General features: G+C 40.0%; 1 protein-coding gene across 1 annotated transcript in view; it reads right to left on the bottom strand.

The window, feature by feature from the left end:
* The window catches only part of LOC129501642 (uncharacterized), a 79,307-nt gene that overhangs the window by 48,162 nt on the left and 11,746 nt on the right, over positions 1-19,399 (bottom strand). The window contains exons 4-5 of the mRNA XM_055312802.1: positions 11,753-11,863; positions 2,660-2,838 (exon numbers count right to left, since the gene is read on the bottom strand). Of these exons, the coding sequence (XP_055168777.1) occupies positions 2,660-2,838; positions 11,753-11,863 (290 nt within the window). The remainder of the gene's footprint in view (positions 1-2,659; positions 2,839-11,752; positions 11,864-19,399) is intronic.

Genomic DNA, 19,399 nt, shown 5'->3' on the forward strand with positions numbered 1-19,399 from the left:
TCTCCTCTCTTGCCCTATAGCTTTACTCGTAGTACCACTCACAATTTCCTGTTTATTTGTGAATATATTCCTTAATAGCGGTCTTTTCTTTGTAACCATAAGCACAAACAGGGCAGGTACCTTGTCTTTCTCGTATGTGTTTCCAGAGTTTAGCATAATGCCTGGCTCATAAGAGCACTCAATAAATATTTATTGCTTGAGTGAATACTGTATGACTGAGTTCATTTTCCGCTAATTTATTCTGTTATGTTCTTACTGTGTCCCTTTAACTCTTCTCGGTCATTGCCATCTCTTCTAAAGATCAGATGTATTATATTCTGGAATTTTCAGCTCCACAAGGCATCTGATTTTGGTTCTTTATAAACAAAATAACACCTTATTTTTGTATTTTACCATCTCCATGTTAAAACCTACCGTAGCGATGGTGTTCTGTGTTCAAACTTATATAAGACCCACACTTCTTTCCCAAAGAGGACTAGAAGCAGTTAAAAAAAAAAAACTATCTTAATTTTAACCATGATACCGCCACACTTGTAATTTTCCACATAAATTCTACCCCAGGATTCGTGCACTCAAATCCTTATAGGGCCTACTGGGTAATTCAAATAACTGGGCTCAGTGTAAGGAAATGAGGAGTAGTGGGGATTACGGCAAATTGGACAGCACATGCTTCACCTGAATGCATTTAATTAAAAAATTTATAAAAACATTGTGCAAGCCAAACATAACATCTGCAGGCAGCACCAGTCCCGAGACTGCCACCTGGCAAATCCAGACCTAAAGCCCTGGATCCAGGAGCCATTCTGAATTTCAAGAACCAGGAACCTTAAAGTATAGGGTACCTGACATAAGTCGCTTTATGATGTATTTGTTTTGTTGAGAGAAGCCATGAGAGAGAAAAACTAGCATTGTTTTGTCACTATTTCATGAGAGGAAACAAAAATTATCACTGAGAGGTGGAAAGGACACCTTCTCAGGATAAAGGACTATCTATCTCATCAAAGATAAACTGGTAAGCTTGCATTATTGTTTTTATTTTTGCCCTTTGACTCTAGACGGGAACACACTTTGCCATGGGACTAGCCATGGAAATTCTCAGTTCCATGAGAATTACCTTGAAAAAGCTTAAAAAAGACCATACGGTTTCCAGGACCCCTTTAGGGGGTATGGGGGAAAGAGACGGTTTTTGCATGTACTTTGGAAAATCCTTCAGGGGCTTCTGGTTGGAAGCTTCTGGTCTGTTTCACTTTCACAGAACAGAGAGAACAAGGCCGGACCATCATTTCTCATCCCTGCTTACAGAGAATCCTATTTTCCTGCACTGGAGGGAGACAAAGTTTTTTCAAAGTGGCTGAGGCTCACATTCCTACAAAAGGCAGACACCTCTTCGTGATTGTCACAAATAAGTGATTCACAGTCTAGGAAAAGAAGATTCTTGGCCATGCTACAATAGGCAACATTATGCCTCATTTTTTGAAAAAAAAAAAAAAAAAGGTACTGATCTCTTTATTGATAAATTCCTTTCCTCAATCCAGAAAGGAAATAAGGTTTTAAATATATATATATATATATATATTATATTTAAATGTATAAATAGTATATATATACTCTTATACATACATATATATAAAATACAAAAAGAAAAAAAGCAGCAGCTTGACCTTAAGAAACTAGGGCAATGTAAAATAAAGGCAGAAAGAGCTCGTGTCCTATATAAGGGAAACAACCAAAATTCCTGTTTTTTTACATTATTAGAGGTAGGTTGCACCTGTGGTTCAGAGTGAAGCCAAAAGAGCAGAAGACAGTGGGAAGGAGTGAACGCTCTCTTGAACGGGACAGCTTCCACGTTCCTAGGGGAGGGAGTTGCTATTCAGCTCCCATCAACTTGTTTGCTAGGGATTTTTTTCAAGAGAAGTTGGAAATCAGGATTTCTGTGGGAAATCTCTGGATTTTATGATGTTTGCATCTGATTACGGAAATTAAACGCCGTATTGCACAGGGCTAGGAAAACACTTCCACAGACAGGACGTGACCCCTGGGTTGGCAGTCTGAAGTGCACCCCAGAATCCCTCAAGGTGCCATCCCCAGCTCCATGGGTCCAGGCCCCATCCCAGGCCTGCTGGATGAGAAACATCTGGGAGGAGGATCAGATCTGCATACTCCTCTAAATATTCCAACCTTCACCTAGAGTTAGAAATTGCTGCTTTAATGAAATCTGGGAAATGAAACAAGGTACTCCAGGCAGCTTCTCGGAGGCTTCAGAAGCCTTGCTAACATCAATCCCCGTAACCTAGGGAACAGTGCTCAGGCACTGCGGTCCAGCGAGATGTTAGCTGCACTTTGCCTTCGCCTACTTTGATTTCTCTAGGGTACTAGGTATGCAGTTTGGTTCTTATTTTCTTGGCTTTGATAAGGAAATTTTCACAGAGGATCTGAAAATAGGAATAAACGAGATAGAAACTTATGCCAGCCTTGATTTATGCAGCAGCAGAGAAAATAAATTACAATTCTCTGTACCTCTGAAGAAGGAAAAGTACTTTAAAAGTCACAGGAGAGAACACTGTGTCCAGACTCCTACAACATGGTACCTCGTAAGACAAGACTTCGGGAACGGGCTGACGGCACTTCCCAGGGTTTCTTATTCTTACCCCCAGTTTACCTTCTTGTGTCTGTAATAGTGGAGGCAGCCGTCATGCTTCAGCACAAACCACCTCTTCCTCCAACCCTTCACAAAGCCCGAGTGAGTCCTCTTATGGAGGTAGCCGCGGCAGGTGGGCCAAGGAGTATTGGGACAGCGACTGATGTCAGATCCCACCACGAGGGTCAAGATGTCCGGACCTACAGAAACGAATTTGGGATAGTTCTGTGGCTGAAAATCTTACCATTAACTGGGAGAGGCTGTGGCTTTTCAGAAGGAACGGGTGGTGGAAAGGGGGTTATTGTTCACGCAAATGGAATGCACGAAATAGAATCCTACAGGTGGAACGAATGAGGGAGAGTTCCTCAGGGATTCAGTCCCTTGTGTGGATGAGGAAAATGACAACTGGGGAGGTAACGCGACCTCTTTGACCCATAACTCAGATGGGGCTGACCTGGATGTGGGAGCCAAGGTTCCTGGCTCTTCCTTTCATATTCAACCATTTGGTCTTGTGAGCTTCTCAGGCTGGAGGACTCATGTCTGTTCATTCTCACTGTCTGTCATGATGTCAAGCTAAATCTTTAACATACTTTGATTTACATCTGACGAAGGAAGGTGGGTGGTGTTTGGCTTTGCTATCTCATGTTCCTTCAAGATAATTCGCCTCCTTGACTTGGGTTAGCTAAAGGGAGGATCTAAACCATGCTAATAGATGGGCTGCCCATATTATTTCTGATCGAAATTTATTAGGAACTCAGAAGTAGACAAATTCTAGGAAAGCTGAGGCAGAAAGGTTTGTAACCTCTCTTTCTTTCCTATCCAACTTAGTGCTGAGGGTTTGACCCTGAGTTTCCAGGTACCTGTCCTCTTTCTCAGAGTGACTTCCTTGGGGCCTAGACCTCAGAGGTGCCCCCTTTCCTCTATGATCACTATGGTGCATAGCTGTGGGGGGAACTGTCCCTGTCCCTAATAATATGAGGTCACCAGTTACCAATCGTGCTTTGATGCTGCCAGCATGGAAATAGACTTTCATCATACGCCTACCTCTTGATACCTCAAGAAAATTCTCTGAATGTCACTCAGACAGACAGCAACCCTGACATGCTTTGAAGACTGCAAATGGGGTATGACTTCATTTACAATTCCTCTGGGAGGGAGGCCACATCCCTGAAGGGGGACATTTGGCCTTAGCAGCGCTGACTTCATCATGATGTCTGACATTGAGATTACCGATCTGTTTAGAGCTGTCTATGGAAATGGGGGTCAGTGAGGAGACTCCTCTTATATAAATGACAAGCTCCAACCCAGGGGATCATTCCTGGCTGAGCCACATGGCCCTGAAAATAAAGATTTGTCCCAGAAAGGCTGACACAGTCTTAACTTTAGCAGCACGCAAAGCACCTTGGTAATTAAATAACTCTGTGTGTCAAGATAATTCTTCATTGCCATGTAAATACATTTTAATTTATTGAACTGCCCTTAAGCTCCTGTCAAAAACACATCCAGAGAAATTAGAAGAAATGCTCCAGATTGACCGGCAACCCACAAACGTCTTTGTCTTTGGACTTTAGTCCCCGAAGAACTGCACTGTGGACTTATATGCATAGTTGACACATCTGCCAATTTATTTATGTACTGCTGCAGCGGGCTGCCCCCTGAGGTCATTTTCCTCTTGCTTACACAGACTGCATATGGGTTTCTCTGATACTGATCAGGGGAAGCTTGAGTTTCAGCTGGCCGTAAACATAACTTGGTTCACCAGAAAATTCTCTCTGGGGCGGGGATACAGATGGTCCTGCTGCAGCGCGGCGTCATCATATTAAAGGAAAGTCTTTCACATTCAGAGTTAGGACATGATCCTGATACACAGGGAGTTGCCGATTTCCAAGCAGCTGCTGTGCGATGGGGGGTTTATATTCTTTGAGGGGCTAGGAGCCCCTGGGTATGGTAGACTTTAGATTATTATTTTTTATATTATTTCCAAATTATTTATATAGTCATTGAAGTGTGTGAGTGTGTGTGTGTGTGTGTGTGTGTGTGTGTGTGTGTGTGTGTGTTAAAAGGACTAATGACAAAGTACAAGCAAACCCTTTTGGTTTTACTACTTATCAATTTACTGGGATCGAAGAACATGGAAAGTTCCTAATTTGGTGCTTCTCAAACAAATGTAGATGCAAATCACCTGGTGCATTTATGAAATTGCTGCCTTCAGTCAGTAGGTCTGGGATGAGTCCTGAGAGCCCATGTTTGCTGCAAGTTCTCTCTGGATGTTGGACCATAATTTCGGGACCAAGTGGCCAGGCATCTCTCAGTTGCCAAGAGGCTCTGCTCACCAGCCCGGTCCTGGTCACCGACCACTACGCTTGCCTTCCCTTCCTTGACTACGATCCAGTTTCCCCACTCTGCTTTCTTTCTCAGCCACAATAGTTTGCAACAACAAGATGATTAGCTTGCCCCCCCTTACTTATGTCTCTGAGTGTCTCCCCACCTTGGAGAAGGGAAACACCCAGCCGTTGCCTCTCTCTGCTGGGCTGCCCAGAAATCTTGCTGGCGTTTTGGGAAGGGGGAAGACCCAATGGCCTGCAGGGAGAGTCCAGAGCACCGTTTGCCGTGATGAACAAGGTCGAAAAATCCACATCTAGCAAATACAGTTCTTTGGTGATGATGTCGTCCTTGACCAGACAAGCCCCCCTCCAGCAAACTCTTCTTCCCTTGGCACTTTGGCCTGGAGTTTGGGAGGTTGGGAGTTGTGGGCCAGGTTATTTACAGCTACAGGAGAGAGCAAAACGATTTCTCTTTCTAATTCACACTTTCTCTCTGGATCACTGTCTTCTTATTATGCCACCAATCTTATACTGTGTCAGAGTCGCACCTCTGCTGTCAGACAAACTCCACCACCCTCACAGGCACCGAGGAAAAATGTGCAAGACGTGTGCGGCCCCTGAGGCTGCGTGGAGGGCTGGCCCCTGGTCAGCTGCCCAGGTCCCAGACTCCTGCACTGGGCTTTGAGTCGAGCTGCTCTGGGTGACAACAAAGGAGCCCCACAGGCCCAAAGGGCTCCCAGTTTGATTGAGCTTCATTGTTTTCCTTTCCTTTTTCTTTGCAGCATTTTCCCTCCATGATTAAATCTCCTATTTTAGCCTGCAAGTAATTGGCCCTGCAAGAGCTCAACGGGTTGGGTTGGGGGGGGAGGACGGGGGATGAGGGACTTCACCAAACAGGGACTCCCATGGAGCTAGTGTTACTTCCCATTGTGACCCCGAACACTTTCTTAAATCTTGGTTTTCCCAGGAGCAAAATTGAGGTAATTTGTACAGGAGTGTGTGGTTCGTATTCTTGAAGAGGATTATTATTTGATTATTTTAATTTTGTGTTATTCCATGGTCTGTGATGTCATGGATATTAATATATTATTTGATGTTGTTGTTGTTGCACAGGACTGTTATTTCAATAGGATCACTGAGAACTTGAGCTTACAACATACGGTAGATCCCCTTTCTAATGCTAGTCTAGGGAGACAGGATAAAAGCTGCCCCCAAAATAGACTTGGAATCTTCCAACTATCACCTCTTGGCCATGCCTCCGAGATGCTGAGCTCAGCACTCAGGCTGGGCTTGCTGCGAGGGAATCACCGGGCGCTCATTCAAATATCAGAGGTGCAGGCCACTGCCCAGAAACTTCATATTTAAGAGTTGCTTGGGTGAGTCTGAGTCGGACAGAAAGCTAGATTTCAGATTTAATGTTTTAAGGGAAGTGATTGGATGTTTATACATCTAAATTAGCAAAGTAGCAACCTGCACTGTCACAAGATTTTTACCAAAGTTTAAAATACCTAAGAATGAAACTGTACAGAAATAGCAGTAAAAAAAAAAAAAAAAAAGAAAAAAAAGAAGACTTTAAGAAGTTTGTGCAAACAGGTACAAGAGGCAAGCAGAAACACTTAGGTTTTTGAACAACCTCATGTTTACTTGTTACTCTTGTTAGACTCTGCTTGGCTATATTTTTCTTCTTCTTCTTCTTTTTTTTCTTTTTTGGCTATGTTTTTCAAGACCTCTATGTATTATATGGATTTAACAAGAGGCTCCATTTGTTGCTTGGTGATTATTGCTTTCTTCAACAAGTTGGTGACTTCTCTCCTAAAGCGAACCTCCCCCCAACCCGCTTCCTCCCAACGGCTTGTTTCAAATTCTACACATCCCAGAAATACCCTGACCAATTTACAGGTTTGCTAAAATTGAATGTGGAAAGCACTACATAAAAATTAAATTATTCCCCTTATTTCTTTCCCTTTCTCTTCTTTTTTTTTTTTTTTTTTTTTTTAGTTTCATGGTCACGTATATTCTCACAGCCCCACTGCCTCTCAGCAGTCCTGTTTTGTTTTTTGCTTTTGCCTTCCTTCACCATTACTACCTATAAATCGTAGAGCTGCATGGAACTGAAACTGTGTGTGGGTGGGTGCCCTGTAGGAGGCCCTTCGCCCGTTGTTCATGAACCTGGCTGCAGACGGCAGAGCCCATCGTCACACTCAGGTCGTTGCATGCAGTTGTGCTTGGAGCGCAGACCCTTTTGTTTTGTTTCACTTTATTTCCTGCCTCTATTCCTAATTCCCCTCACACGGTCTGCTCCCCACAATGGGGCACGCACAGAACATGTTTTATATAAGGGCCTCGGATACACTCCTTTGTGTTTGTCTTTTTATTCCACATAAATGGTATTATGCTAAGATCTCATTCTATTTCTGTCTCTGTCTGTCTGTCTGTCTGTCTCTTTTTTACTCTAAACCATGTCTTTTAGGATCTACCCATGTTGCTGGCTAAATGTACATCTTGTATATTGTTTCAAAGCGAGGCACAGAAGTGCGGAGTATGCATCCATTGTTGGCTTGTTTACCCACTGCCCTGGTGATGGTTGCTCTGACTGCCTCTGACAATTCTCTGTCACACAGAACACTGCGATGAACGTCCTTGTGTATGTCATCTCAGCAGTTTCTTTGGGCTTCTATCTGCAGAAGAGCAATTGCCAGGACAAAGGATTTATAGGTGCTTTACTAGACGTTGCCAGACTGCTCTCTGAGATCCAATAGCACAGCAAGAGTACATGGGGATTCTCATTTCCTCATATCCTCACCAAAGCTGGTGATAATCAGATTCCTATCCACCCGCCACCCGACTGTCCCCCAGTCTGGTGGATCTAAAGTGTCATCCTGTTGTTCACTGAGTTTCTCTGCTCACCAACAAAGTTATTCTCCTAGTTTCCTGTATTGACATTATGTTTATAACTTAAAAATTGAGGTCTTTAATACATCTGAGGTCCACCTTTGTATGTGGTATAAAATATGAAGCATAACGTACCGACGTCAATCCATCCAATTTGTGGTTCTCTGTAAAAATGGTGTAGTAAAAATTTTGCCTCCTCCTCGTCGTGGTGCTACTTTTTCTTACATCAAGTTTTAATAAATATTTGAGTGGGTTTCTGAGCTTTCTAATCCACTCCATTCCACTGGTCTATTGCTGTGAGTGCCACTCTTTTTATTACTTATTTTTAAGGTTTTACAATATACCTTAATATCTGGTATGAAACGTTCCTTTGTCGTGGCGAGCCCCATTCATAAATGATCTAGCTACTTGTAGACAGTTATCCTTCCACATAAATCTGAGGATAAGTTGGACGAGCTACTCAAACATTTTTAATAAAATTTTATTGAAAAATTGTTGAGTATTTAGATTAATTTGGGGGAATTGAGATCTTTATAAAGTTCTTCCACCCATGAAGATACTATATATCTTCAGTTATTTAAGTCTTCTTTTATGTACTTTGATTGAGTCGTAAAGATTTTTTTTTATGAAGCTCTTGTGTGTTCTGGGTTGGATTAATTCTTTCCTACCTGGTGGTTTTGCTGCCGTTATTAATCATATATTAGTTTCCTTTTATTTTCTTTTTGGTTATGACTGGTGTAGAAGAACACTACTGATTTTTACAAGGAAACCTCAGTTTGGTCGATGTTGCTCTAATTAGTTCTAAGTGTTGGTCTATTGATTTTGTTATGATCGGATAATCTGCAAATAATAACAGCTTTATCTCTTTCCTTCCAAGACCGTTGACCTTTATTTTTCTTTCTCGTGTTATTGAATAAGTCAGGACCTTAGATATCTTGGTAAACAGAAGTTGTTAAAACCGCCATTATTCTTTTCAATCCCAAAAGAAATCTGCTTGAAGTTTCTCTATTAAATGTTCTGTTGTTATTGTATATACTTTACATACTTTTTACTTTTTGTGGTAAGATTTTTGGTAGATAACCTTTATCAAGTTATGAAAAGAAACTTCTATTCCTACTATTTAGGGAATTTAAAATACATATACTTGTACTAAACTTTATTACATGACTTTTCTATTGAAAAAGTCATGCAATTTTTTTCTTTCATTCATTAACGGGATGATTTGTACCAAAATATTTTCTTAGAAAGCCATTCTTATTTAGGGATAAATCCTACGTCATTATGATGTATTATATGTAATTTTGATAAACAGTTTGATTCAAGTATCTACTATTTTTCTTTGGTTTTGTGCATCTATACACATGTAAAATGAACATATTTTTTTTTATTTTTCATACTATACCTATCTTGTTCTGGAATCAAGATTATAGTAGCCTCATAAAACGAGCTGAGAAGCATCACTTTTTCCTATGTCCTGAAAAAACTCTGGAATATGGATTATTTGCTCTTGAAAGTTGGAAACACTTCATCCGTAAAAGTGACTGGCATCTTGCACTTATGAATGGAGGATGGAGTAGGGGTGGATTGGGAGAAAAGTCAGGTCGTCTTTTTTGTTTGCTCTACAAATACCTTTATTGCAGTCTATTCCAAGTTTCTATTTATTATTGCACTAATTTTGGCACCTTAATTACTTTTGGAAAATGTCCGTACTTACCAAGTTTTCACATTTACTGTTATATAGTTGTTCATGGTAGTATTTTATTATTTAAAATTTTTCCTCTTTTCTTTTTATTATTCTCTATTTTGTTTATCTGCATCTTTTTTGGTTTTTATTATTTCTCAATTAAGAGCTGTGTTATAATCAATGAGTGGTAGAGGTTAAGCCTGAGGAAGAAGTGATCAAGTCCTTGATCCAGCTGGATTGTTTCCCACTGACTATGAGGAACAGGTGTTGCCAGTTGCTTGGCCTTCAGTGGTTTGGTCTTGGCTGCCCAGTACCAAGCCAGGGAGAAAAGAAACTGTCCCTCAGCGATTCCCTGCAGGAGGTGTTGAGCTGTCTTCTGCTACTGGCTGCACTTCCCATCTCCTGAACACACACAGGTATGAAATGGACTTGTTTTCCCTACAAGTCTCTGACTGTCTTTACCATAGTGTCTCAGACCGACCATCCACCTTTCTGCTTCTGAGGCATCTCCACTGCTGTGTTTGAGGGGGTTTGGCAAAGATGCAGGGAGGTTCCCTGCGGGTCAGGCTCTTCTTGGGGTAGGGAGGCCAAACTGCCCAACAAGGCACGGTGTGACCCCGGTTACACCGGGGTCTGTCAAGCTGTTAAGCTGACAGAGCCATCCTACAAATAACCGCCAGGCCTAGCAGGAGCGAGGGTGCTGAGTTTAGCTCTTCTCTAGGATTATCATCTTAGGGAAATCGAAAAGTCTTCTGTTTAAGTTTTAGAGATGTTTTCTGCGTTCCATTAACTCACAGAGTGAGGCTGAACGGTTCAATATTACCAAGAACGTTAAGCTTCTTGGGCAAAAATAAAAGAAGACCTAAGAGTTGAAATATTCCTAAAATCAGGTTTTATTTAACTAAAAAAATTTTTTTGAAAAATAATTAGTTGTGAGAAGGAACCTAAGGAACAGCCAAATCCAGAAGTAAGGTGTCAAATCTCCTTATTATAGGAGATGCTTCCAATTCATTGGTAAAATCACTACCACATTATCTCGATTTCTTATCTCTGCGGCTCCTAGGATAAATATGTAGGTAGCACTTAGAGGTAGTTGCTGCACATGCTCACTGATAGTGTCCTTGGATTCCGGTGCACCCAGCACAGGACAAGTCCTACAGGGCAGCCAAAACCTCAGCTAAATTCTACATCAAAAGGTACAGAATAACTTATCAGGAGACAAGAAATGTTAGTGGTTTTCTTGTCCTGGTCTCCACTCAAGAAGGCTCTTGCTGTGCTAACCCTCACGCGTGATGGCAGCATGAGAAAGGACAAGCAAGACCTAGTGTTCAGCAAGGTACACTTAGGGCACGTGTGGCCTATACCAAATGCATGAATTTTTATACCCCAATTAGTCCAAGAATACATTTCAGGAGCATGGAGATATGTGTGCAGCCTTTGGGGCACCGGGAGTAGGACACCTCACCAAATAGTCCCTTGATGGAACACAGCATTTACCGGTTGTGTATTTGGAAGTCTGGGGGGAGATAAGGATTTGTCACGTGGTGCCAAAGAAAGTAATTTGTTCTACAGAGAGGAAGACAGTTTTATCCTTTCCACAAAATCTAAGTGGGTTCAAGGGTAGGCAGGGGCATGTGTTAGCATTGTTCCCTTGCGGGCTCCATCTGGGGCAGGCTTGCTTTAAAGGCAGGCCTCAAGTGGCCCGAGGAGCATCTGCAGGAGCTGAAGATTTGTGATTTCTTTCTTCCTCTCTCTCTTTTAACATTAAAACCCCCAAGGCTCTTAACATCAAAACCGGTGGAAAGAAAGGAAAAGGAAAGGAAAAGGAAGAGAGGAAGGAACCAAGAGGCAAGGCAGGGAGAGAGGACAGGAGGAAGAAAGGAGGAGACATAGTAAATGGGTTCTTGTACCGAGAATGCCATTGCGATGAGTTTTTCATGGCAAGGAGTTTAGGGACACATTTCTGTAAGAGAGCACATTTTTGAGGCCATTTCCTGGCTCCACGTTGGTAGCTGGCTGTGGACCCAGAAGGAACGCGGGGCAGAGACATGGTTTAGTTCCTAGGAGCTGATGAGAAGCAAGGTGCTAAGGGGAGCTTCTGGGGAGAAGTGCATTTGCACCCAGGGTGCAGGGGCCCTCCCGTGTTGGAATGCCCGGTGTAGCCAAGCTCCCTGAGACTTCGGTTAGCTGTGAGCTGGGGGCTGGCCCACCTACCTTTCCTGGCAAGGTGCACAGCTTCTGCGTGCTCCGCGCTGGTGACCTCCGTGCCATTGACAGCCAGCACCACGTCTCCCATCTGGAGGCCGGCTTCCTCTGCAGCACTGTCTGTAAGTGGACGGACAACAAGGGTCTCATTGAGGAGGGGTCCCAAATTGAGGGCCCTGCCGTTTGTCCTCTCTCTAAAAGGCTCTGTCTCTAAAGGGCCTCTCTTTCCAACTTGAGACAATTGCGTCTGTCATTAATAAGAAGCAAAATGCTATCCTCGCAGCCTCCCTTTTCATTTCCCGGACGACGCGGTTTCTTTGCACATTCAGCCGGGCGTCTGCATGGCCTCTTTGCAGTATAATAGCCAGGCTGCTCAGAAACTCAATCTATTCATCCTCCAGAAGGTTCAACTGCTAGTTCTCATTCCTTCATTGCTGCTAGGTCTCTTTGTAACCCTGAGAAAATCACTTAACCTCAATATCTTCATCCATAAAAAGGGGGGTGGGGGCAGTGCTTCTCCGCAGGATTGTTGAGGGAACAAGTAATTGAAATACTTATGAAGTTGTGGCAAAAACAGATCTTGGAGTAGTCAGGAAAGAAAAAAAAAAAGAAATAAAGAGCTGCTTTCACTTTGATTGTAGAGGCTCCTTTCTGAGCCATCTCCGAAAGGAAACCAAAAATAGTCTAAGCCTTAGGATTTAGGCTTCAGAAGGTGGGGAGGATCTCTCCAGAGGCTATTTATTTTATCTCCTGGTTTCCTAGCATCTGCATTTACTGTAACATACCTAATATTCTCTAAGGGTAAGAGAGGCGTAATAAGTCATTTCAAGGTTAATTCGTTTTAGATAAGCTCTCCCCTGTATTGGACCAAGATTCTTTCTGTCGTAGTTTAAATCCTTTTTTTTCTTTTTTTTTTTACATCAGTTTAAGCCCATTTCCTCTTTTTAAAAAATGATTTTTAATGAGTCTTATTTAAAACTTTTTTAGGTTTTGATTCCAGTATAATTAACATGCAGTATTATATTCATTTCAGGTGTACAATACAATGAGTCAACAATTCTGTACATTATGCAGTACTCATCACAAGTGCACTCCTTAATCCCCATCACCTGCTTCTCTCATCCCTCCCAACCCCCCACATACATACCTCCCCTCTGGTAACCAGCACTTGTTCTCTATAGAGTTAACAGTCTGTTTCTTGGTGTGTCTGTCTCTTTCTTCCTTTGCTCACTTGCTTTCGTTTCTTAAAATTACATACATGAGTAAAATCATATGGTATTTATCTTTCTCTGACTGACTTATTCCACTTAACATTACACTCTTTATCTCCAATCATGTTATTGCAAATGTCAAGATTTCATTCCTTTTTATGGCTGAATAATGTTTCATTTCATATATATATATGAATATGAATATATATATATTCTTTATCCATTCATCTATCAATGCACACTTGTGCTGCTTCCATATCTTGGCTATTGTAAGTAATGGTGAACATAAGGGTGCATATATCTCTTCATATTAGTGTTTTTGTATTCTTTGGGTAAATACCCAGTTGTGCGATTACTGGGTAGTTCTATTTCTAACTTTTTGGGGCACCTCCGTACTTTTTTCCATGGTGACTGCACCAGTTTGCATTCCCACCAACACCACAAGAGGGTTCCTTTTTCCTCCATGCCCTCATCAACACTTGTTGTTTCTTGTGTTTTTTATTTTAGCCATTTTGACGGGTGTGAAGTGACATCTCATGGTAGTTTTGATTTGTATTTCCCTGGTGATGAGTGAGGTTGAGCATCTTTTCATATGTCCGTTGGCCATCTGGATGTCTTCTTCGGAAAAATGTTCATATCTTCTGCTTATTTTTAAATTGGATTATTTGTTTCTGGTGTTGAGTTGTATCAGTTCTTCATATATTTTGGATACTAACCCTTTATCAGATATGTCATTTGCAAATATCTTCTCCCATCAGTAGGTTCCTTTTAGTTTTGTTGATTGTTTCCTTTGCTGTGCAGAAGCTTTTTATTTTGATGCAGTAGTTTGTTTTTGCTTTTATTTTCCTTGCCTCAGGAGACCTACCGAGAAAAATGTTGCTCTGATAGAGAAATTACTGCCTGTGCTCTCTTCTAGGCCTTTAATGGTTTCAAGTCTCACATTTAAGTCTTTAATCCATTTTGAGTTTATTTTTGTATATGGTATAAGAAAATGGTCCAGTTTTTCTTTTTTATGTAGTTGTCCAGTGTTCCCAACACCATTTATTGAAGAGACTATCTTTTTCCCATTTCATATTTTTGCCCAGAAGAAAAAGGAGTAAAAGGCAAATTGATAGGGAAGAAGTATTTTTCTCTATATAGAAAAACTTAAAGATTCCCCCAGAAAGCTACTAGAAGTGATAAATGAATTTAGTAAAATAGCAAGATACAAAATCAAAGTACAGAAATATGCTGCACTTCTATACACCAATAATGATGCAGCAGAAAGAGAAATTAAGGAAACAATTCCATTTACAGTTACACCAAAATAATAAAATAACTGGGAATAAGCTTGACCAAATAAAACTATAAAACACTGATAAAGAAATTGAAAATGACACAAAGAAATAGAAAGACATTCCATGCTCATGGATTGGAAGAACAGAGATTGTTAAAATGTCTATATTACCCAAAGCAATCTACACATTTAATGCAATTCCTATTGAAATACCAACAGCATTTTTTACAGAGCTAGAACAAGCAACCCTAAAATTTGTATGGAACCACCAGAGACCCCAAATAGCCAAAGTAATCTTGAAAGATAAAAATAAGACTGGAGGTATCACAATTCCAGACTTCAAGTCATAGTCCAAAGCTTGCAGTAATCAGAACAGTATAGTACTGGCACAGAGATAGACACATAGATCAATAGAAGAGAATAGAGAGCCCAAAAATTAACCTACAATTTTATGGGAAATTAATTTTTTACAAAGGAAGAAGTAATAAGCAGTGGGAAAAAGTCTCTTCAACAAATGGTGTTGGGAGCACTGGACAGCTACATGTAAAAGAATGAAACTGGACCACTTTCTTATACTACATACAAAAATAAACTCAGAATGAAGTAAGTACCTAAATGTGAGATCTGGACCCATAAAAATCCTAGAAGAAATACTAGGTAGCAATTTCTCTGACATCGGCTATAGCAACAGTTTCCATTTCTTCTTTCTTAGACCTTAGCGCTGGGTTCATGTTAATGGACTTGCAGAGCATTATGCGGCAATATTAGGCTGTCATTACCTAAAGTATCCTCAGAGACTTTAAATCTTAAAGTATGACTCAATTGGTGAGGTAACATGACTTGGGATATTTTTAGCAATGACTATGGTTTGTTTAAGTCTGTTTATAATAGTATGGGAGGTCTTCTGTGCTTGAATAAGCAATGGCCAATCAATGTAGGAAGGTTAAGTAAAAAGTAATAAGTGATATAGCCTTCACTTACATAATAGCATCCTTAAGATAAATTAAAGTCTCTTGGCGTGGTTGACCATTTGAATAATTCTTTTCCATAGTCTTAAAGGGCTCAAAGGACTTGCTCATGGGAATGCCTTCTGAATTGAATTCCAAAATGACAATATATGTCCAGAAACAACTTCTTACCAATTTTTGTACTCTGTGGTAATCACATATGATGTCTTACATATAGTAGTTTTCCAATAAATACATAGTGAATGAACAAATGGATGACCTAAAATTATATTTTCAAGAAACTTAGAATTACTGGGGAAAATATATGCACGATCAAAAAGAAAAATAACTTTGTAATATGGTAGTGGCAAGTATAAAATAAATGAAAAGGTAATAGGTATTATGAAACTTCAGAAAAGGGAATTGTCACTCCCATCAGAGTAGTTAAGAAAGACTTTCCAAAGGAAGTGGAATTTTGTCTGACCTTGATGAATAAATAGATTCTCCTTAATGTAAAGTAATGAAGAAAACATGGTGACGTAGACTGCTGGGTGTTCACAAACCCAAATCCCTTTCTGTCTGGGATCACAGTTGGACAGCTTTCCTTGGGCTCTCTTGCAACTGGGTGGGCAATGTGATTGAGTTCCGGCCATTGGAATAAGGACAGAAATGGTGTGTGTCACTGTCAGGCCTGGCCTATAAAAATGGACCACCCTTCATATTCTTTTCCCATATACCTACCAGATGCAGATGCCTTCAAGAACAAATAAGCTTAGATCTTGAAATATTACACGGGGGCAAACCTACCCTCCAACCAAGAACATCCACACTGGATAGTTCACGTGAGAGACTAATGAGACTTTATCTTAAGCCATTAATCATTTTTGTTGCCAAAGCTAGTATAACCTCAAACAGTCAGTGATCCATGAAGGAGAAGTCTTTTGAGCAAAAGTATACGAGCAGAATGTTTTAAGACATGCCAAAAACTTAGTGACTCAGGCAACTAGAGCAGAGGCTTTGGGTGAGTAGGAGCAGTGTGGTGGGTAAGGTTGGAAAGGTAGCCCGTATGTAAAGGATCTTGAGTATAAAGATGAATTTGTACTTGATATTTTAGCAACAGAGATCCATTAAAAGTTTATGAGCAGAAAATAGATATGTGGTGGTTTTTAGAAGATTCATTTAATATGTGGAAAGATTAAGATAAGCAGATCAGCGAGGATAGTATTATTATAAGAATTAAAACAAGCCTGCAATATGACTCTGGAAACAAGAACTGGAAATGAATGGAAGGCGTTACATGCTGTTATTTATTTAGGTATTTCCAATGCCTAATAATCTTTGGCACGTGGTAGGGGCTTTAAAAAATTTGGCTAAATGTATGTAGGTCTTTTTTTTTTTTTTTTGATATACCGAAATAACCATTGAAAATATTCATTGAGCTGGTGGAAAAGTAACTTTGACAATGAGGATATGAGAAGGGCCTGAGAAATTGATTTAGAATTTATAAACAAAGGGACAGGTATAAGGAGAAAAATAAAGAACACTGAGAACAAAATCTTGAAGAATAAAGAAGAGCCAAAGAAGAACATAGAGAAGGTGCAAGTAGATCCTAGAGAACATGGAAGTAAAAGATAAATAAAAGCAAGAGAAGATTTTCAAGATGGAGAGAATGGTTAACAGTTCTATCGTGGCAGCACAAAAATAACCACCACAATAACAGTTTAATTCCTACTCTATTTGAGAAGTCGAGAATAAGGATTGAGGAAAAATGACTAAATTTGAAGATTGGAAAGTAAATGATAATTACATAATTTTAAGGGGTATGATGGAAGGGAGAGATGATGTTTAAGCTCTTTGTGCTCATGGATACATGCTACATGATTGACTAGATAGAGTCATAAACTGCTATAATCAAAGGTGTGAGAGTTTAATAAAAGGTCTTCTCTCCCAGGTAAAAATTATTTTACTAAAAAAAATTATTTTACTTAAATGATCCATCAATGTGGAAATAATTCATTTTTTAGCAACTTTATTTAAAGCGTAAAAATAAATGGTCTTTCGTATATTCATGGAGTTGTGCAGTCATCATCACAATCTAATTTTAGATCATTTTTGTCACCCCAGAAACTCTATAGCCATAGCAGTCACTCTGTTTCCCCCAACCTCTCAGCTCTATGTCACCACTAATCTATGGGCCTCCATGGCCTTCCTATTGAGGACATTTCTTGTAAGTGCAATTATGCAATATTTACTCTTCTGTGTTTTGTGTCATTTACTTGGCAACATATTTTCAAGATTCATCCAAATTGTATCAGGCACTATATTCCTTTTAGTCGATGAATAAATGTTTTTATTGTAAGGGCCTAGCACATTTTGTTTATCTCTTCATCAGTGGGTGGGAATTTGCATTGTTTTCACTTTTTGGATAAATAATGCTGCCAAGAGAATTTGTGCGCAAGCATTTTGTTTGTGGACTTATGTTTTCATTTGTCTTAGGTATGTACCTAGGAGTGGAATTGTTGGGTCAACTGGTCACTCTGTGTTTAACACTTTGGGGAATGAACAGACTGCTTTCCAAAGTAGCTATGTCCTCTTACATTCCTATCAGCATTGTATGAGCATTCTGGATTTCTCCACATTCTTGCCAAGACTTGTCATTCTTGACTTTTTGATGATAGTCATCCTAGTGGGTGTGTAGTGATATTTCACTGTGGCTTTCTTTTGCATTTTCCTGTTGACTACTTATATTGAATGTGTGTGTGTGTGCGCGTGCATGCGCTTATTGGCTATTTGTTTATCCTCTTTGGAGAAATCTCTACTCAAATCCTTTGCACTTTTTAAGATTGTGTTATTTATCTTTGTATTATTTTGAGAGTGAAAATGATACTTGTTTGTAGAAAATTATTTCTGCAGTGTAACCCTTCTTGACAGCTCATTGGATTGCTTTTAGCTATAATTATAGATTGCATTGACCATGTTACTCTGTTTTACAATGCGACCCACAAATTTTCCCTTTATTAATTATGGCGAGAGTTTGAGGCAGTATGACTTCTTGAAGGAGGGAGATATTTCAAGGTGACCATGTAATATCCCACACAGTGGATAGTCCTACTTGAGGCTATTCTTGGGAGCAGGTGGAAGTATTTACGTCCTGCGTGGCACTGGAAGGATTGAGGTGGTAGGAAAACAAGACCAGGGTTTTTGTAAGTTTGTTTCCCTAACAGGATACTTGACTGCATAGTTTTATGTTTGTTATAAAGAGTTAAATGCTGAGCTCCTCCATCCTTTGATGCATTTTTACATATAATGCAGAAACCGAAAAACTTATAATTAAAAAGGGGGCTTGTCCCTTCATTTAAAAAAAATTGTACTATAACAGTAGTATTTTAAATTCTAGAACTTCCAGAAAGATGGGCCTGTCCATAATTTCCTCTATGGTTTATCCATCCCTAAATGTATAGTTTTCTTTTCAACTTTGCTTGGTATCAAAGTTGGAACATCTGTTTCTTTTGTTTATGCCAACAGATCTCATAAGCATTTAGGCTTTCACAGAAAATGTTCATGCAAATGCCAGCCGGGTGTGGGCAATTAGTTATGTAAGCTACAAGCAAACTCCCTCTCTGTATAGTTATGGATAATCATTTCCATCCCACCTACAGGTCTCCCTGCTTTATCTTTTTTATCTTCAGTGTGTAATTAAGCCTCTCTAGTGCATCCAGAACAATGTTTTGTGGTGTGAATGAGATTTTCAGAAGTGCTGAAAATACGTGTAATTTTAAAGTCCCTCAACCCCTCATTTAGCAGATTTGACTAGACAATGGATTTCAGAGGTTGCTCTTCAGCATTGAGGAATACATTTTAAAAAAAGAGAAGTAGACTCAGCAGCTACATGAATCCCTGCCAGGGCAGCACTTTCTGATGTTGAATAAAATCCTAGGTTAACTATGTATTGTACCATTTCTGCTACAGTAGGGATCCTTCAGCTTTTCCTATTACAAAACCTAGGGCCCCCTAAATACAAAGTCACTTGCAATGCAAACATTCTGATTTGTTTCCCATTTGAATGGAAGAGATACAGTTAACTATCTCATTTGAACAGTTACAAAGGTATCAGAAAATAAAGAGATCGTAACACTTTATTAAACTGCATTTCCTTATTTTATCTAGAAAGACAGGCATGAACAACGTTTTGGATATTTTGCAAAAATCGGACTAAACTTAT

The sequence above is a fragment of the Nyctereutes procyonoides genome, unplaced genomic scaffold (assembly GCF_905146905.1).
Source record: "Nyctereutes procyonoides isolate TBG_1078 unplaced genomic scaffold, NYPRO_anot_genome, whole genome shotgun sequence".
Classification (NCBI taxonomy): Eukaryota; Metazoa; Chordata; class Mammalia; order Carnivora; family Canidae; genus Nyctereutes; species Nyctereutes procyonoides.